The sequence below is a fragment of the Centruroides vittatus genome, unplaced genomic scaffold (assembly GCF_030686945.1).
Source record: "Centruroides vittatus isolate TY-2023 unplaced genomic scaffold, ASM3068694v2 contig_377, whole genome shotgun sequence".
NCBI lineage: Eukaryota > Metazoa > Arthropoda > Arachnida > Scorpiones > Buthidae > Centruroides > Centruroides vittatus.
In genome coordinates this window covers 2,684,139-2,706,775 of record NW_027122198.1, presented here as the reverse complement: position 1 = coordinate 2,706,775, position 22,637 = coordinate 2,684,139, and the positions used below count along the sequence as shown (strand labels likewise).

General features: G+C 30.3%; 1 protein-coding gene across 3 annotated transcripts in view; it reads right to left on the bottom strand.

Moving 5' to 3' along the window:
- LOC136975645 (transmembrane protein 8B-like) overlaps positions 1 to 22,637 on the bottom strand; it is a 73,857-nt gene that overhangs the window by 31,835 nt on the left and 19,385 nt on the right. For all 3 annotated transcript variants that reach the window (XM_067270733.1, XM_067270734.1, XM_067270735.1), the window contains 3 exons: positions 13,548 to 13,761; positions 9,831 to 9,958; positions 494 to 762 (listed from right to left, as the gene is read on the bottom strand). In XM_067270733.1, the coding sequence (XP_067126834.1) occupies positions 494 to 762; positions 9,831 to 9,958; positions 13,548 to 13,761 (611 nt within the window). The remainder of the gene's footprint in view (positions 1 to 493; positions 763 to 9,830; positions 9,959 to 13,547; positions 13,762 to 22,637) is intronic.

Genomic DNA, 22,637 nt, shown 5'->3' with positions numbered 1-22,637 from the left:
TCTGACACTGACTCCCATAAAAAGATTCGACTCCTCAACTCTCCATCCCAGAGACGGGGAGTCTGTGCAAAATTATACAACTCCCAACTCCTGAGTTGGTATTTTTAAAATTGACTCCAATTCTCATAAAGAGATTTGACTCTCCATCCCTGGTTTATTCAATACAAAGCTGAAGATGGCTAAGTTTTAGCCAAAAAATGCTTCATTTTTTTTCAATAAACAGTTCAGTTGCTTTAATTAATGATCTGCTTACATTTTTACACAATAGTACTGATATTCACTTTCATATTTTAAGTTTAAAATTCATATAAATATCATATAAAGTTAAGTGCAGACAGCTGTTAAAAATCATAATTAAAAACTGTATAAATATTTATTTTCATATTAATGAGAAAATAAATAACAAATGTTGCTAGTATTTTAGTAATATCTAATATATTTGTTACTAATTTTTTCTTTTTTCTTATAACTATTTCTTAAAAGTAAAGAATACCTTGTAAGTTTGCAGTAATAGTAAATGCCGCATGGGGTTCCGAAACTATCATGATATAATAATAAGCATCTGTTTCTGGTTGAGAAATTATATGTAAAAATTCATTGCTCTCATTGGTAATATTAATGTGTTCCGGAAAAGGCAGAGCATGGGCACGAATTCCGAAATCCGAAATACACGACTGAATTGTCGAACTAGCAGAGCTATTTGATGGAGAACAATTAGATATTACAATTTCCATTGCCCAAGTATTTTCAGGAACAAAGATTCTACAAAAGAAAGACAAATCTTACATAATTCAGAAGACTCAATTATAATTCTTACTTTATACAAAAATATTATTTATAATTAAAATTATTAATTCATATATTTTATTGATAATGGAATTATCATTTCTGAGAGAAAATAACAACAACAAACAACAAAAACCTTTTAAGATGCAATCTTTTTATTTAAACTTCTAACTTTTTCGGTCAGTTGATTGACCACCTTCAGGAAAAATTGAATAATTCCCATTTATAATGAATAAAACCTATTTTAGAATGTTTTTAAAAATTTCTTTTACAACTAATGCACATGTCTGGTATCAATAAGTACAATGTCTTGTGATAAGTGGAATGTAAAAGACAAATGATATGAACAATCCACGAGGAACAAAAATATTTATTTACAGAATTATTTTATTAACAGGTTACTGATGCCCGTCACAGAGACAAATTCTCGCAGATATATATAGTCTCCGCTCTCGTTCAGAATTTTACAATTTATGTTATACTCGATACGATTGTAATTAACTACTTATAACTATACTTACAACTAAACTTAACCTATCACTATAACTAATAGAAATACAAAGACGAAGAAAGTAACAGGAGGTGCTACCGGTAGTTAGACGAAAGGGATACTGATCTGGGATGTCAATTACGGTGGATGTCCAATCCGTTAGCATCGGGTTTTATACTATGCGGTGGATACTTGATATGCACCGAGGTGTTTCTTGAGACTTCACAGGAACGGATCTCTCAATTAGTTCTCGATTCTGTCCCACACTTTCTATCTGGGCTCTATCTGTTGGTCTTCATTTCATGCACGTACCCAAGGAGTCTCTCTCAACCTTCCTTCTCGGTGTCCGGTCGAAAAGTGTCCGTTATTCTTATCCCTCTGACTCACCATTTATTCGGGCAGGACCCCCTCCTGTCCCTTTTGTGAAAACCACCAATCAGGACCCACGAGAAAAGCTGTTCCTGTCAGGTGACGGGAAGGGTTAAGAGCGGAAGGGAGAAGGATTAAGGAAAGAAGAAAGGGTTCTAATTCTATACACAGTATTTACAAACAACAAAATGGCAGACAGCCACAGTCGTAAAAACAATATGAATAGATAAATACAATACAAGGAATAACATAAAATACAAAAAATACAAATAAAATGAAAAATTACACAAATAATAACATAAAAGGCCAAAACAATGTGTCTGTTACTTTTACCGTCTGTGAACTTTTTCTTACTGATATATTCACATTAAGCATGTCCTCCATGCTGCCGAAACTTCATCGATTCTCTAAATTTATCGCTTGTCCTGCTTGGTTGGTGTTGTGTATGTGCCATGCTTCTACGTATTTAATGTGTCACTTGTCATGGATATTTTGGATTATTTTTGCCTATTCCCATTCCATTATAACTTCTGTCGTGTCTGATATAACATGTCGCTAGTGTGATAACCGGCTGTTCATTTCTTATGTTACTTTTACTCTCTTTTACCCTTTCTTTTAATGACCTCCCTGTGGCTCCAATGTAGTATAGTTCTTTTTTGAAGCCTTTCATCTTGTATCTTGTATTCTATAAATTCCAGGAATAAGGCTCTGGTTCTATAGCTTCCTTGTCCGTACATAGCATCTGGTATATCGTGGGATTCCTTTTAAAAACTATCTTTTTGTTTGTGGTTTATAGTGAAATAGGAACAAGAGAAATAATCCAAAAGATCCATGACAAGCGACACATTAAATATGTAGAAGCATGGCACATACACAACACCAACCAAGCAGGACAAGCGATAAATTTAGAGAATCGATGAAGTTTCGGCAGCATGGAGGACATGCTTAATGTGAATATATCAGTAAGAAAAAGTTCACAGACGGTAAAAGTAACAGACACATTGTTTTGGCCTTTTATGTTATTATTTGTGTAATTTTTCATTTTATTTGTATTTTTTGTATTTTATGTTATTCCTTGTATTGTATTTATCTATTCATATTGTTAAGACGATTGTACTTATTGATACCAGACATGTGCATTAGTTGTAAAAGAAATTTTTAAAAACATTCTAAAATTGGTTTTATTCATTATAAATGGGAATTATTCAATTTTTCCTGAAGGTAGTCAATCAACTGACCAAAAAAGTTAGAAGTTTAAATAAAAAGATTGCGTCTTAAAGGGTTTTTGTTGTTTGTTGATTTTTAAGTGCAGATAGAGAAGAAAAAGTAAGAAATATAATTTCTATAAATTCATAATTATTACATATTATGTAATCTTGACAATTCCTAAAAAATCATTTTATTGAATTTTATTAAAGAAAAGAATTGTTCTACTCAAATACTTATGAAAGTAAAAAAATATATATAGATTTAGGTATATATATTATCTACATAAAGAATGTTCTGAAACTTGGCACCATGTTCAAAATTTAATAAATTAGCTGTTAAATTAAGGAAACTAATAGTTTTATTAGCATGTCCATTTAGTCCATCATCAGCTTTTCATGCAGAACTTATAACAAACTAAAATTGATAGTTGATTTTAAAATACTTTACAACAGTTTATATTTAGAATTCATAAGGAACAAAATTTAAAAATTACATTAGAACTTAAAATTCAAAGTAAATAGTTGTGATTGGAACGATTTTGAATATAAAATTCTGAAATATAAAATTGGAAAACGAATAAGAACTGTAAACTAAATATGATAATTATAATTTAAATAATATGTTATATATCTGTCAGCCCATGTCATTAAGTAAATTGGCTAGGATGTTGTAAAGATGGAAAAATCAGAACTATTCAACATATGTTCGTTGAATAGCTCTGATTTCTCTACCAGATCCATACTACATGTACATCTTGGTCATCATGAGACTTTATTTTAGCTATGTTTAGAGAAAATAAAAATATATAATTGTTCTAATTATCTAAGCTGAGAAAGCAGTCTTATTTCTTTAATTAAAATGGGAGTCTTCTACATACATTTTACTGATGATTATACAGCCCAATGAGATAGTAAAGCGATTCCTTTATCAATTAAACTATGTTTAGTTGATAAAGGAACCCCCAAATAAAAGATTGACTCCACCCATAAAGACCATTATGTTTCTGAGGTGTTCAAAAAGGACAGAATATGAAGATTTTCATAGTTTGTTCTAAATTGTGAATACATTATGTATGATTGTTTCGAGTTTAAGTGGAGGATTTGCCACAAACATGGGGCCAAGTTTGGTGGCCTCCCACAGACATCTCAAAGGAAAGAAGTCATTCCAGCATATCAGAGGATGTAGATCAGAAAAAGGAATACTGGGATGTTGGCAGGGGCAATCTAGATTTTTCAGGGCCTAGGGCTTATTGAAGCCCAATGGGGTCTCATTTTTTATTAATACAAATATAATAATAATTTATAGTATTATTATTAATAACTATTTTTTACTATACAATAAGTGCTCATTGTTAGTGAAAATGTATTAAAACTTTATGATAATAATTCAATTTTTGTGGGCCCAGGGCTTAAGCCCTATTAGTCCTTTTAATTTTTTTTGTTGTAATTAACGTATAATGTGTGTGTGTGTGTGTGTGTGTGTGTGTGTTACAAAATGTAAAAAGATATTAAAAAAAAAAAAAAAAAAAAAAATAAAAAAAAAAAAAAAAAAAGTAAGCAGACAAATAAAACACAACTCAAACAAACAACAAAAAACGAATAATAAAAAAACAACGTGAAAAACGCGAAAAACCAACAAATAAAAACAAAATCAACAATAACGAAACATAAAAACAACAAAAACGAAAACAAAAAAATAACACAAATTAATTAAACAAGGAAAAAAAAGAACAATTAAAGAAGAAACAAAAAAAAAACGAAAAAGACAAAACAAAAACCAAAATAAAAAATCAACAAACACAAGAAAAAACACAAGAAAGAATACACAAGACAACAAAAAACACATCATAAACATAATAAACAAGGAAAGAAGTCATTCCAGCATATCAGAGGATGTAGATCAGAAAAAGGAATACTGGGATGTTGGCAGGGGCAATCTAGATTTTTCAGGGCCTAGGGCTTATTGAAGCCCAATGGGGTCTCATTTTTTATTAATACAAATATAATAATAATTTATAGTATTATTATTAATAACTATTTTTTACTATACAATAAGTGCTCATTGTTAGTGAAAATGTATTAAAACTTTATGATAATAATTCAATTTTTGTGGGCCCAGGGCTTAAGCCCTATTAGTCCTTATGTAGATCTGCCCCTGGACATTGGTAACATAGTATCCAGGTGAGCTAGTTATGATTAGTCTGGCAGTAACTCGGCAACTAAGTCCACAACTCTTGCAGTAATCTCAATTAATAAATTAGCCAAAGAATGAAAAATGGAGTCCTCCAATTCTATAAGGTTCCAAAGGAGAGCATATTTGCAGTGTTGAACAGAAGGGATTGCTTTCCTTAAGCACACAAAATGCACTTTGGGAGAAGTGAAGTGCAACCAATGGGTAGACAGATTCTCCAAATCAACATGGGGTAAATTCCTAATGTTTGACATTCCAATAGAAAATCAAGTTTCACATTTTTTCTACAAATCTTCAAAATCAACTTGCAATATGTCTTGGCTGGAATAGCCCTTTAAAACTAATTCAGAGCTGCCGTGCAAAGATAACAAAAGATGATAATATAATTATCCAAACTACAGTTATGGCATTCCATTACATATTGTACTGGAAGATCATTAAAAACATCCAAAAGCATTTTAGTTATTAAATTTTTGCTGGTTTTTCAAGGTTATTTGAGTGTGTTTGTTATCTTTGCATGGCACCTCTGAATTAGTTTTAAATGGCTATGCCAGCCAAGACATATTGCAAGTTGGTTTTGAAGATTTATAGGAACAATGTTAAACTTGATTTTCTATTGGAATGTCAGACATTAGGAATTTACCCCATGTTGATTTACCCCATGATAATCCATCTATCCATTGGTTGCACTTCACTACTCCCAAAGTGCATTTTGTGTGCTTAAGGAAAGCAATCCCTTCTGTTCAATACCGCAAATATGCTCTCCTTTGGGACCTTATATGATTGGAGGATTCGGTTTTTCATTTTTTGGCTAATTTGTTAGTTGAGATTAATGCAAGAGTCATAGACTTAGTGGACTGAGTTACTTCCAGACTAAAACAGAGGTATCATAGCAAGCTCATCTGGATACTATGTTACCAACGTCCCCTTCTTCTGATCTACACCCTCTGATATGCTGGGATGACTTCTCTCCTCTGAGATGCCACCAAACTTGGCCCTTGGCCCCATGTTTGTGCCAAATCCTCCACCTAAACTTGAAACAATCATACCTAATGTGAAACATGCTTTGCAAGACTTAACGAAGTTCAGAAAGAATTGTAAATACAGTAGCCCATTGTTATATCATGCCTCACTATATCACTCATTGGAATATATCACATTATTTCTGTGTCATCCAAATTGTTATAATGGCATAAATATATAAACACATTGATTATATTGTGCCATCTCATATATTGATCATTTCAACTGTCTCCCTACAAGCACAATATAATAAGGAGCTACTGTATTTTTATACTTTATTATTGTTCTGGCCATTGTATTTATTAAACTATAATGTTCTTTGATTTATTTAGATAAAGACCTATATGTGAATCCAATGCAGTAGAAATTATCAGTATGATCATGTATATTCCTGGCTTACCTTGATCATTGATTCAATCTTTCTCCCTTAAAATTTGCATCATCATAAGTAATCTTTTAACTCTTATGCATATGTGTAAATCCTGTATATAATGTCATAACATTGAAATAAAAGACTTGACTGTGACAGTATAATATTCTAAATGTTCTGTCTTTCTTATTTTATTAGCTTTAGAAGAAAAGTACAAGTGTGTATTAATGAAGCCTTCAATAATCTTTCTAAAAACAATCATGCTGAAAGAAATATGAATAATTTTTTATAATTTCTTATTCATGTCTGTTGTGAATGTAAATTGCATGATGGCCCAGATTATCTATGTGCAAAATGTCACCAGTTTATGTGTATATAGGAACCAAGTGATGTAGGCTTTGAATTTTAAGTGTCAGAAGAATGAGAAATGATACCCAATGAAAAAAAGAGGAAGTAAAAAGCAGACAAGAAAAGTTTGAGAAAAAAAAAACATTGTGAAGAACAAAACATTTGCATTTTTCTTTTTTGAATCAAGGGCTGATCTATTGCTAACTGTATGTGTGGATGTATTCTTCCATTTTATGTTTATGATTAATATATTTATTTGTTTTAAAGAAAAAATGACTTTTTTTGTGTGTTTGAATTTAGAAAAGCTTGAAGAGAGCTGTTAAAAACACAAGAGAAAGTCAAACATTAAGTTTTAAATATATTTTTCCCAACTTTCAATTTTAAGTTCTAATTTAATTTTTAAATTTTATTCTATATAAAATGTATCATAAATGCAAATTATAGAATTATAGAATACTTTAGAGTATTCTAAAATCAACAGTCAATTACAGTTTGTTCTGCATGAAGAGCTAGTGATGGACAAAATGCATCTTTTGAATTAGAACTATTAGTTACCTCAATTTAGCAGTATCTTTATAACACACAACAGTTACAAATATTATATTATAATATTGAAAAAACAAAAATTAAAATATTCTATGTTCTATTTACAAATATATGAACATTTCATACTTGTTAAATACATTATAATCATCCAATTCTTTAATTTAAAACTCTAAAAATCTTTAGGTTAAAATTCAAGTAAAAACTACTCTTTGGTATCCGATTTTGAGTGAGTTAACATGCAAACAAATAAACAACGAAAGGTGCTATACTTCAAGAAACTTCTTATTTATTAACATCCCAAATGCATTTTGCAAAAGCCTCATCAGTGGATAATTAAACCTTGGCAACTCCTGTTCCTTTTATACCGGGTAACTTTTTCCCAGCGTGCATCTATTTGCATACCGTCATTCTGGTTTATCAGATTTACATATTCTATTATACAGAAATGTTCTATTATTCTTCTTTTTAAACAATTTTCTTCTTTATAAAGTATTTTTACATTATTATAAAGAAGAAAATTGTTTAAAAAGAAGAATAATAGAACATTTCTGTATAATAGAATATGTAAATCTGATAAACCAGAATGACGGTATGCAAATAGATGCACGCTGGGAAAAAGTTACCCGGTATAAAAGGAACAGGAGTTGCCAAGGTTCAATTACCCACTGATGAGGCTTTTGCAAAATGCATTTGGGATGTTAATAAATAAGAAGTTTCTTGAAGTATAGCACCTTTCGTTGTTTATTTGTTTGCATGTTAACTCACTCGAAATCGGATACAAAAGAGTAGTTTTTACTTGAATTTTAACCTAAAGATTTTTAGAGTTTTAAATTAAAGAATAGGATATATTACCCGATCCCAATGATTTTTTATCTCTTTGAATAGTTACATTATAATCATGTTTTGAATTAGACTGATTAAAGTAATTCTTATGTAGATGATCTACACTGTTGAACAAAATTAGGAAATAATGAAATATGTATTTCCAGAATAAGGCCACAAAGCACTGTCTTTTTCTCCCACCACGATAATGATAATGCAAAACTTTATTGCAATAAAAAAAATCAGCAATGAAACTTAAGAACCTGAAATTATGAATTATTCCATATAATCATTACAACATAGATCTGAAACTATCAGATTTTTTGGATAATCCCATAAATTAAAGTTTTTTTCATTGAATGCAAAATTTAAGTTGTCATTTGAAAATAAATAAATAAATAAAAGTATTTATATGTGTGAAATAATGAATTGAATTGTTAAATAAATTGAATGTTTGAAAAATGTGTCCCTCTAAATCAGTGTTTCCCAACATGTGTTGCGAGAGTGTCTCTGATATTTTGTGGAAATATTAAACACTTTTTAGAATTTTGAGCAAGCTCGTTTATAAAATTTAATTTATCCTCCATCTTTTTATCACCAGCCAATGAAAGGGAGAAGGAGACATTCTCTAAAATGTAGATTGCTGCAAAATTTGTGGCATTAGCATAAACTCTCAGAAAAGTTGTAAATGTCCTTGCATACGTTGGCATACCAACTCTTTGGAGCATCTATACATGTTGCGACTTACCAACTTAAATACCCACAATTGCTCTTTACAAATTGATTCAAACAGTCTTTCTAATTTTGTAGTATATTTGTAATTTGATGATTTTTTTGTCTTGGTAAGTTTAAACTTCCATATTATTAAAATTATTTAAATCAAATATAATTTATTTTCAATTTTTAGCAAAAAAATAAAAAATAAAATGGACACAGTTTTAATTAGAAAAGAATTTTAAATATTTTTATTTTAAAAATTATGATGGCGCAGAAATTTAATTAAATTTAAAGTGTGTTGCCAATTGTAAAAGGTTGGGAAACACTGCTCTAAATGATGAAATTGTATGATTAAAATAAATGACTTTTTATATTTTTTAAAACTGGTCACATTATTCTCTCTTCTCAAACTAATTTTATAAAAGTGAAAACTTTATTTATCAATCAACCATATATTTTTCAATTTGGAATGTTCATATCTTATTGTGACTGAAGGCAGCAAAAGCAGAATTTGTCAGTGAATTGCTCATCAGCTGAAAACCAAGAATATGCTAATTTTTTCTAAAACATTTCTTTTGTAAATTTGGCATAAATTTATAATTTTAATTCATCTTCATATGAATAAGAAATAACCGGAAAACTTTTCCTATTTATATGACTAAAAAACGTTATCATAAAGCTAGAAAGAATTAATCATTAAAATAATTTAAATTAGACTTATCCTCTTTGGCATGTTACAACAATTAATAAATACTTTGGAAATTTTTCATTCTAAACAATTTTATAAAAAATTTATAATTTTTGACAATTCAGTATACTCAACAAAAAATTAATAAACAGTAAAAATATTAAACTACAGCCGGAAATTACTATAAAGAATGAAAATGAAAATGAAATTAATATAATTATGCTATACATGAATTTAATATTTAAAAAAAATGAATAGGCAGTTGTACTTACTTGAATAAAGATATAACAGATACAGGCAAAATATTCAAGGTGACGCCAGGATTCAAAAGATGAATATCTGTTCGACGATTCCAAGATGCCATACTGCCCAAACTGTAGCGACATTTATGACTAATTCCCTGTAAAATTATTATTATTGTATGTAAAATAATAGCATTAATTTATGATTAAGTAATTATGATATTACAAATCAATTTCTTTTAAATTTAAGATCTGAATTCACATACATTAACATTTGTGAATACTAAATGTTATTGAAAATATATAACAATTAAGTTCATTGCTTAAAAACAGTAAGTAACTGTTAATTCAGATGAATCAAATTCACATTAAATTAAAAATGTTTCTTTTATCACACTACACCTTTTGTGTTGCCAAAATAGTTTTATTGAAAAAGGTGTAGTGTGATAAATTAATTATTCGCTGAGTACGTTTTGTTTAATAAAAATGTTTCTTCAGTAACATTTGATTAATATCAAAGTAATATGTATAGAAAATAAAATCCCTAAGTAATAAAAACTCATAGATTATATAATATACAATATCCAAACATAAATATTTTTAAATTTAAAATTATGTTTCACACAAAAAATAAATGCAAAAAAAACTCAAAAAATAATTACTAAAAAACTTATTGAATAATGTTGATAAAATTATGAATAAAAAATATGAAAGTAAAATTTTAGACCTATTACAATTGGTTCCATTTCTGTAAAATTATTTGAAAAAATAATTAACAGATGTATACTAATGTATCTAGATAGATATAATTTAATTAGTAAAAGACATTTTAGTTATAGAGGGAGTCAATTTATAAATCTGTTTTATGAAACATCAGTTAAAGAAATGAATAACTCTCTAATTGTCTTGGCAACATTAACATAAATACAACATTAACAACTGGATGGTCAAGCAGTCAAGTTGGCAGCCTACTGCTTTGGGGGACCCGGATCTAATCAGGACTAGTCAAAAAATACCCAGGAATTTTTCAGAAGGGCAGGAGCCAACCAAATATATCGGCCTGTCCCTCACCATCTGGCCATAACATTGTGGGCCTAGCCAAACCCATAATGGGCCTGCGAAAAAAGCCATCTCAGTGCCTACAGGGTGGAAAGAGTTAAAAAAAATCCAACATTAGCCTTTGATTCCACAAATGTGGATTCAATGTGCAGAATTAGCAAACATATCAGAATATGCAGAACAATGCTAAAGCAGTTTGTTTCATTTTTGAAAAACGAGATATTAAGTGTTAAATTGGAATGTATTATTTTAGAATTTTTGAATGGATTGTAGGAGTACCACTTTGGATCTGACATTATTTAATATATATATTAATTGCTCTATTTAGTTACATTAAAAATTTAATACATTACACAAATGATACAGTAATATTCTATATCATAACAAGATCTGAGTAATATTCCAACTAGCAATTTGGAATATTACTCAGATGCCATTTTTGATCTGGAGAAAAGTTTAACAACATTAAATGCTTTTGCTTAAAAGAATAAGTATTTGCAGAATCAGTACTTTCTTAGTTTCTCTTTCAAGAATATCATGTGAGACCGCAGATTTTTAGGGGAGAATTTTTAATGAAAGGAAACCTCCTTTTTTTTTGTTGTTTGAAATTGTTGTAAACATCTCCCTTAGAAAAAACTCCTTGCTGAGTATGGGAGCAGAGGTCTCCTCCACCTAGCAACAGTTAGGTGGGAAAGTTGACACTTATTTGTCAAGAATTGCAAGTCATTGTCAACAACAAACTGCTTTCCCACACTAATGCTATAAAAGCGCGAGCTACTGGAAGTCAGCGCATGTTTGCACTCAGAACTCATTTCTGTATTTGTGCCAGTCAATCTCTATGCAATGGACTTGGATCCCGTCTGAGAAGACATTCAACAGCTACAGACTCTTCCATACCATCAATGTCTGCCATACGACGAACTTTGATATATACCATCCATTCCCGCAGAGAGGTATTGTTTGTTAGCAATCTGTGAACTCTCTCTCCCCAGAAACGGGATTAGGCATAGCTAACAGCCTCCCTTTGTATAACTTGCATTTAACTGCGTTTAACCGAGCAGCCTTGTAAACGATCTTGTATGTTAACCCTAGCTAACCAATAAATGTTTTATTTGTTAACCTGTCAACCTGTTGATCTCTTTTTCCAGAAGGACATCCGTCGACTTAACGACGCACTCCCCACTCGTTTTGCCCTCCTAGCCATCCGACAACTCCGAGGTCAGGCTTTACCAGCCTGTGCAGATTAAGTGGTCAGAAGGGATTAACCCAACCCCTGCTTATCTCACAATCAGGATGGTTATAGAAATGAATGTAGTAACAGTGTAATACAAACCACAACACTTCCTGTGCTGTTAATTGAAATTTAATTCAATTTGTACATTTTCCTAAAAGATTCTTTGTAGCATATTACAAAGAATCAACCTAGATATTCTTGAAAAAAGTTAAGAAAGTGCTGATTTGGCAAATACTTATATGCACAATATCTTATCTAACTGAGAATTATTTATTGGAACAAATTGTTCTACAGGAACAACCTGCTCTGTAGAACAGGTTGAAAATGTTCATTACAATTCTCAGTGAGATAAGATGTTGGTGTACTTTAAGAAGATCTAGCTGGGTATTGTAGCGCTTCGCCGCTATTAACTATATGTATATATTTATGTATTTTTTTTTTTTGTTCGATTGTTCTATTTTATATGTTTGTTTTTTCGTTTATATCGCGTCGCGTATATGTTTTTGTATCGGGTTTTAGATGTAACGCACAGCCATTTTGTTGTGTACTGTACCGTCCGTTGTCGTCATTGCTGTGCCGCGGTTTTTGATTGGCTATGTGGAGGATCACGTGGGAGGAAAAGAAAAAGCTCCCGGATGGTGGGAGATAAAAACGGGTGACGTGTCGGGGCTTTCTTTTTCTTGGATCGGGGATCTGGAGCGGTGAAGAGACGAGAGAAAGGATTCGAAGCAGAGCAGCCGATCAGGAAGAGAAAAAACAAGAACCAGTGAGAAGAATCCCATTTTGTAACAACGTGTCCCACGAAATACGGCGACGGTATCTACCATCTTGTAAATGTTTGTATAGTTTTTTAAGGTTTAATCGCGTATTAGTTTTAGTCTCGTGATTAATTACTGTTGTAATCATAGTGTTATTGTCATCCTTATTTTTGTTAAGAACGCTGTTTGCCTGTTTAAATCAGGCGATCGATCCCCCTTTTTTTGTGTGTGTAATTAATAAACCTTTGTTTGTTTATCTATACGCTTCTACCGACTATTCATTTCCACTTTCTTTCATACCCGCAAACCACGTGCTTGCGGAGTCTACAGTATTAATTAAGTACTTACATGCAACTGAGTATGCAATTAAATGTTTTTACCTTTAATATAATTTACAAATTTTAGCATACATTTCTTTACAATCACTTAAAAATAAGTAAAATCCATTTAAGATGTATCTTGATTGATTCAGTGAAAGCGGATAAGTCATTTAATCTTTGATAATTTTAATATACTCAATCAATTAAAAATGCAATGATGAAAACAAAACTCTGCAAAGATACAAATCCTTTGAAAGAGACTCTTTAATCCATCCAATATTAACAATTCAAAATAAATGTTAAAAATTTGTAAATTTTTCATTCTAATATATTCTATAATATTTTTATCACTAAAAATATGCCTTTTATATCTTACCTGTTGTTTTATTTCATGATTCCAGTCAGGAATAAATGCCACAGCATACCAACTTCCTGGCAACGGATTCATTAGATGAAATTCTGACATTTCCCTAGGCTGAAAATGAGATATCGTTTCTAAAGAATATAGATGTTCCATAGGTATAAGCATATTTTCTGGAAAAGAAGCATTGTCGGGAGATATCACAGGATAGCTGCCGTACCGAAGATATCTAAAAGTAGAAAAAAATTACTAGGATAACTATTTTAATTTTATATTTCAATCTAATATAATTTAATTATAATTGTTTCAGTGATAAAAAATCTGTCATATTATTATATTATTATTAGCATATACAAAACTTATCTTAGATTCAAAAATATTTAATTTTTATTTCAATTCTTTAACAGAAATTTTGAAAGAAAAGAAATGCTATACAGTTTATGGAGTCGGAATGCAGTTAAATATTTTTCAAGATATTGCACATCTCACTGTCAGATCAATCACTTAAATATATGTAAAGATAAAAATTGATTCAAACATAAAAAACAAATTTCAATGATTTATAAATTTTCTTTAAAATTTTCATATTTTTTATTTTTTAAATAAAAACAGTGTTCTAAAATTAAATTATTAATAAAGTAATAAAATATTATCATTTTAAAAAACCACCCAAAAAATAAAACTTGCCAAAACTATTTAAATTGGCATTCAAATTATACATTCTTGTCTCAAAGTCTTTTATGATGACAAACTGATGTCAAGAACAACACTTTCAGATCTAAATCAGTACCTTCATGCTTATTCAAAACTGCAGTAATATACTGTATTTTGACTCGTTAAATGGATATCATCTTTGTTCCAAGATTATATACACAAAGACCTAAAAATAAACTTTAATTTCAACAATTTTCAATTGTCTTCAGGTTAATGAATAAAATATGGAAGTTAAATTAGCGTCTTTTTAAAAATGAATGTATTGGATGGTATGTATATGCAATGACTGACATCATTTCACTGAGCAATAGTTTGTAAGTGGGATCAAAAGGAAATTTCATACAAGGATTTCCATTTATTTATCTAACTAAAGTTTATTTTTTGCTGGATTTTTTGGTTTTTGTCTATATATACTATTCTATCCAGTTATTAGGAAATATTGTTTCAAGATTTTTAATGAAAAATACAATCAGTTGGTACAAGAAAAAATTCTTTAATATGACACTGTTTGATAGATTCATTTAATGTCCTAAAATGTTTCATTTATTAGCTACAATCATTTACCAAATTAAAGTTTAAATTAATATATATGAAAGAAAAACTGATTTTGTTGTTTTGATTATATCAATCTTTTTTAGTAATTACTCAAAACAAGAAAAATAATTTGTAACCGAGATCGATTTAAATAATTAAAAATATAAAAGCCATTGTTGTTCAGATTTTTGTTTCTACTTTTTGTATTGTTTGTTTGTGTTGTTTTGTAGATATATACAGTATTTTAAAGAAAACAATTACAACATATATTGAATTTTTTTTAAAGGACAATAGTAACATTCTTGATTAAAGCCAGACAATCTGCTAAATTATCAGGCTATAATTAGGTTATGTTAATAATCAGATATGAAGTAATTTGTCTAGACATAAGCAGTTATGCCATCTTCTAATAATTTTAATTTAGACTTTCTGGAAGAAAAGAATTGTCCTGAAGTGGGCTCGAATACACAACTTCTGTTTACCATACAGATGTGTTGCCAGTCATGCTACCTGGATGTCTTTTCGATCTTTGCTTCCAGAACTATTAATTTAGAAATAATCATATGAGTCACTTGTGGCACCAGCTGGGGGCAACTTAAGCCATGGGTGCTTAAGTCTGTGGCTTAAGATCGGACGGTGGTCCGGGTAGCATAAGCAACAATGCATCTGCACAGTAAGCAGAAGTTGCAAGTTTGAGTCCTGCTCCAGGTAGATTCTTTTCTTCCAGAAAGTCTATGTTAAAATTAATCTATACTAATATATAAAGTGAGAATGTTTGTTTGTTTGCCAGAGGTAATCTCAGAATCTACTAAACCAATTTTTAAAATTCTTTTGCTACTGGAAAGCTTATTCCTTCCAGATGAACATAGGCTATATATTGGGTTGTTCAGAAAGTAATTTCGTTTTTTCCATAGAAAAATAAAATGCAATATTCTTATAATAAATAAATATTTTATTGAATTATATATTGACCATTTTGGTCAAATACCTGTTGTCATTGTTTCTGGTAGTAACATGATTTCACATTCATAAAAATTTTGATCATTGTTTACAAAAAACTGATCTAAGTGATTTTTGACATTGTCATTTCAAGTAAATGTCTTACAGTTAAAAAAATTTGTATAAACTGGAACAAGTAATAATCTGAGTGTGCCCGATCTGGCGAATATGGTTGGTGTGATAACACATCCCATCTAAGCTATAACAGTTTCTGACCAGTTACCAAACTTGTGTGAAATTTGGCATTATCATGGTAAAACACTACACTGTGTTGATCAATTCTGGCCTTTTCTGTTTGATGATATTACTCAATTTGTTTACTCAATGGCAGTACACTTTCAAATCAATTGTTAAATTGTCTGGTAAAAGCTCAAAAAAAATTTCTTTAAAATCCCACCATAGAGAGCATCTCTCTTTAATAACATGTGGAACCCATATATTGAGCTTTGCAACGAAACCAATTCGTTTTAAGTAATAATAAACGGTTCAATTTAACAGATTTAATCTCTTAGTGATTTCACATGTTGTTATACGGCAGATTGCTTCAATCAGTACCTTTATTTTGTTTTCATTGGCTTCAAATGGTCATCCAGAATGTGGTGTATCTTTGATATCAAAATTGCCAGAATGCAATTTTGTAAACCAGTTTTGGCACTGTCTTTCTCTCAACACATCTTCTCCAAACATGTATCACAATTTTTTTCTTGTTTGAACAGCATTTTGATTTTTTAGTTATAAAAAAGCAAAATGTGCCGAAAATGATGCTTTCAATTTTGCATATTTGATGGGTCACCGAAAAAAAAAAAAACAATTGTACAGAATCAAACAAAATTTTTTTACAAATAAGTCTTAAAATGTCAGCTCTTGACGTATATAATAAAAATGTGGTTTAAAATAAAATTGGCTGGTAAAAATGCATCTAATTCCTCTAGTAACAAAAAAACGAAATTACTTTCCAAACAACCCAATACTATTTTCATATTAAAAAAGGAAAATGCACCAGAACAATATCTTTACTGTGGCATTTGTCTCGCATCATTGTTTGTCCGCTCCATTTGAGATCAACCCCCTTTGCCACCTGATGGGCTTGTTTAAACTTATCATCATCTTATATTTTCAAATTTGGTTTTGATTCATGCAGTTCAAGAAGTTGAGTATATGATTCGTTTATATTGTTTTGATCATTCGTTTTTTATAATAATTCTCATGTTATCAGATACTTACAACTATATAAAGAGTGAATTTACTTTCATAAACTTTTGTTGTAAGCCTATAGTATTTTTCTGTGTTCATTGTTTTAGTATTAATCCTACTGCATTTAAAAATTAGACTTATGTGTTGAGATACATAAATAGACCTACATAAATTGAATTCTTTCAATTTCTTTTCAGGAGTACACATCTACAAACTTCCAAACTCTTTAACCAATCTGGACCAAATACCACATGGTTACTCTCTGGTACCATATGGGAAACATGGATTATCATAAAACTTGGACGCCTCACTCATCTCTCTGATTTCATCCCACTACCCCAGCATTATAGTTGTGTCAGGGCATACCAGGGTGATGCCCTGGTACATTTTTTTAAAGCACAACAAAGCCCTTATACTTTTTGAACGTCTAGGGTGGACCTCAGCCAAAAAATGGAAAAAATTACTTCTTGTATAGTCTTTTGCACTGATTATAAATATATATAAGTCATTTTTGGCATATTTAAATTGTTTTGCAGATATTTGCACTAAAAAGTTGCTCTTTGTTCATATAAAACTACATAGACAGTGGCAATTCAAACCCAGCGCACTGGTAGTCATAAAGAAAAAAGTGTCATGGCACTAACCAGTGTCTTGGCACTTTTTAATTTATGACTACCCTGCTTACACTGCAACTCCCAAACCTTTTCAGCAATCTGGACAAATTTTGTATAGTTACTTTCTACAGTCTTCCAAAAATTATGTATTACTTTCAAACTCAACACTTGCACCTTCCCTAATTTCATCCCCCTGTTAAATTGTCAAACTCTTTGATTTGGATCGAATTTTTCTTAGCTACTTTCTAATCACCCTGTGGAAAACATATGCTATCTTATAACAAGGACAACTCAACTCTCTCCCAGAGTTCCAGGTAATGCTAGGCATTCTTTGCCAGTTTTTATAATTATTAAAATTATCGTTAATGTAACTCTTGGTGCTAAGATGGCAGGCTTGTCTCTGATTTCAGCAAGGAAACAGTGGAATGCACGTTCTAACCTAACCTAACCTATTCTAATAAATTACCATAATTATTAGCAACCAAATTATTAGAATAGGTTAGGTTAGAACATACATCCCACTGTTTCCTTGCTGGAATCAGAGACGAGCTACCATCTTGGCACCAAGGGTTACATTAACCAAATTATCACAAGATGACAGCCTAACTGTCTACCTCTAGACAAATTACTTCATATCTAATTATTAACTCTGCCTAATAATAGCATTATAACTTGGCAGATCATCTGGCTTTAAACAAAAATTGAGTTTGTGGATTGTTGTTTATATATAACATTCTTCTATTAATCAAAATTTAGTTTTAACTTAAGCAGGCCATTATCACTTACAATTTAACCAGGTACTCATTTTGGAATAAGGCAAATGAGGGCTAAACTGATTGAAATATAGTTAATTTTAAAATTTATTTATTTATTTATTTATTGATATGTAAATTTGTGATATTACATTGATGTGTTAACAAAATTGCTCTATTGAAAGACTGATTCTACAATCAAATATTAAAAACAGGAAAAACTGGGAACAGTCCTTAGAAATCAGGGAAATCTGGTCATCCCCATCTAATTATAATTTCTGACAACATAATGCTGTTTCTATTGAATACAGTAAAAATATTTTATTGTGTTTATAATTCTAATGATAATTAGCAAATCTTGTGTATACTACACTTACTGTAGGGAATCATATGCATAACTTGAGCACAGGTTCTTCCAGACTACAAAACAGTCGGTTCAAGTTGTGTATCGATGAAGAATAAAGTGGTTTATATAATCATAATATAATATTTTTCAGAATTATTGTATTATGTCTATATAAACCACTTCATTCTTCATATCTATTATATTAAATAAATTCTTTAAAAACTTATTTAACACTAGCTGATGAACCCAACATCACTTGGAAAAATGATATATTAAGTAAAGGTCCAAGGTACTCATATAAAAATGCATACAGGGTGTATATATATATATACACACTGGTAGATGATATATACAGTAATTCAATGTATTAAACCTCACTAACTAGTGATTCAGATAAGCAGTCTCATTTTTCCAATCCCATCAATCTTTCTTAGATGCTAATAAACTTTTATTATTGTTAAATTTTCATTAGATCCAACCATAACTCTTGTTAACTGATCAAAGTTAAGATCAAGATCATAATTTTTTGTTCATTTTTACAAAAGCATAATAGAATTCTTTTTCATAAATGAAAAATGAGAAAAATAAGAAATGAGATTGTAAGGTAATCACGACACTGCCATAGTTATCTCAAAAGTTAGAATCTCATTTTAACTTTATTCAACAAAGTCAGAATTCGGAAACAACTTTTTCAAAGTGCACGAAACAATTTCCATCTATACTTCAAGCATTTTTAAACTGCACAGTATTGTAAATGTGCATGTATGTCTGTGGATTTGTGTGCATTTTGCTGAAAAGTAAAGGAAAAAAATGCTAAAAATCTTTAAATGCACAAACTGTAGTGAATTGTTTAAACAGCACTTTATAGAAGGTAGATTGGACAACATGGACCGATACAATGGCTCACACGATCACTGGACTTCACCCAACTTTTATTTGTGGGGATATTTAAAGAATATTGTTTACGAAAAGGAACCAACAACTAGCAAACATAATTATGATTGAAAAAATTCAAACAGCTTGTGCAAACATACTTCAAAATATTTTATTACAAACTGTAAGACATTTCCAATAAAGAACTGACTTATGCATTCAAAAAAATGGAGATGTCTTTGAACATCATTTGCCATAGGATAAAACTGACATAGACTCTCAAGTTCATTAAGCATTCTGCTAAAAGTTTAATTCAAATCATAAATGTATTGAGTAAAATTAAGATGGTCTCAAGTTTTGGCCAGAGTTTTTGTATTAGTTCATTATTTGAAAAAAAAAATTATTCCAATAAATAATGATAATCTCCGAATGGTTTTTTAGCATGTTTCTTCCTTTCTTTTTAACAAAATTTATGCATCCACAGATGCATGTGTGGAGTAGTGGCGGCATAAAACTTCAAATGCTTGTATCTTCCAATAAGTGCATCTTTCAAAAAAAATGTTTTAGAGAAAAGTTTGTTTATTTTTGATGTAGAATCAGAATATGCAATAAAATCTGGGTGTTTCCAGTTAAGAAAATAAAAGTTGGTCCCATTTTCACCTATTGTAAAGCCATCTATGATGAAACCAATTGTGGCCCCCTCAAAGTCTAACATAACTGGTTCAATGATTTTTTTTGTAGAATATGTAGTTTTTTTAGTTATTCCACTGAATTGATTAAAATGGTTCATCTTGTATATAAGATTAAAAAAAATGTAGAAATTTAAAACTTTGTTATAAATATAAATAATGTAATATCATTTGTATAAACAAATTGGAAGATGCAGTGATTTGATTTAATTAAGTTTTTTTTTCGTAAAGATTCCAATCACAAGTTATAACTACAACTACTTTCATTTTTTATTATTTATTTCCATATGATCAAGAGGATATCACATTTTTCTTATTTAGAATTTCCTTACATAAAAGTTTCACCTAACATCTGAAAATATTTTCTGATAACTCTCTCCAAGATGTAATTCTAATATTTCAATGCAACTATACCCATAGGGAAAGCCAAAAAGAGCAATTTCTTGATGCAGAGCCCAGAAGGGGTTCGAAAATGTTCGTTTTTCGATGTTTCATTATCACACCATAATTTGGTTCCAAGTGCATCATTATGAGCAATTTCTTTTCTCAAGATTTGCTTTAATCTTTCTTTTTTCTTCTCTGCTTTTTTCAAGTAACAATTTTATAAAGCAATGGTATTTTTATATGAATAAATTTATTTTAGTAGTCATTATATTGAGGTAACTACAGTTCATGCATAATGAGATGACCCCTCTAGTTCTCTTTTATGCCATGTACAGGTACTGTATTGTTTGAAAAATCACATTTTATAAGAAACGTTAGTTGGAGTTTTCACTTGTTTTTTATCTATGTTTATTATTCATTTTCATGAAGATAGTATAAGTAGAAACAAATATGTTTAAGGAATATAATTTTAGTGAATCAACTGATTGGTTATTCAATCTGAATCATACACCCCTGTCATAAAAAAAGTTATGAGGAATGGTTCAATAAAACATAAGATTTGAATTTATTCATCAAAAGTTTATTTCATCCCCTTCAAGTAATCCCCTCCCACCGCAATGCACTTATGCCAACATTTTTTCCAATCCTTGAAATGTGCTCTTAAGTCATTTTCGTGAAACCCCTTTTGGGCTTGTAGCAAATTTTGTTTTATGGCATTGATCGACTTAAAATGATGACCACAAAGCAGAAATTTTAGTTGAGGAAATGGGAAAAAGCCACACAGTGCCATAATATGGAGCTTGTGAAACCATATTTGTTGAATTTTTAGCCAAAATTTCACCAACAACAAGAGAATTGTGAGCAGGTGCATTATCATGGTGAAAAATCCACGAATTTTCTCACCAAAAATCGAGTAGTTTTCTGCAAATTGCTTCATGTAAACAATGCAAAACACTGAAATAATATTCTTTGTTAACAGTTTGGTCAGTCTGAAGGAATTTGTTATGCATAACACCACAACAATAAAAAAAACAGTCAACATGACCTTGATTTTTGACTGACTTTGACAGTCTTTTTGATCTTGTTTCATCTTTCGAGCATCATTCACTTAATTGTTGAGCTGTTTTGGTATCAAAAGTGTAGATATATGTTTCATCACCTGTAATGATGCATTTTAACAACAATTTTCCTGAAGAAAACATTTCCTCAGCCATTCAAAAACATTGTTTTTGGAAAAAAATTCAACATTTTTGTATGACTTGAGAAGCAATGTGCGTCAAACCCAAATGATCTTTTAAACTTCTTGACAAGATACAAATGATACTGGAACATGTTCAATATTGTCCCTAATTGTTAAATGACAATCATTGAACATCAGATCTCTGAGTTGAGTGACACTGCTCATCAGTTAATGTGAATGGTCTGCAAGAGCATGGTTTGTCTTCGACACATTTTCTGCCTTCCTTGAACCTCTTGTATCACTCAAAAAGCTCCTGTTTTTGAAAGACTTTCATCACCAAAGGCTTTTTGCAACATTTCTAACATTTTTGTAGCAGTAATTCTGTTGAAAAACAAAATTTAATGCACATTCTTTGATCAATTACACTAGACATTTATAAATAAACAACAACTAACCAGTTATATAAAGACACCAACCAATGCCGAATTATCAGGCTAGAAACAGCTATAGCAATATTAATAATTTTAAGATAATTAAAATCATTAATATTGCTATAGCCATTTCTAGCCCGATAATTCAGCATTGGTTGGTGACTAGACATTTAGAAAGATTGCTGGGTCAGAAATTCTTTATACACAAGACAAGTGTTAATTTGCAAACCAAAACAGACTAACATACAGATCGCTGCTAGATGTTGATGAAAGTCATACCAAATGACAAAAATCAACAACTGTATCCTCTTGCATGTGTGCAGTTTAAATGAACCATTCTGATACCTTTTAATCACAGTGGTATATCCTTCCCTGAGACAAAATCCTGTAAGTAC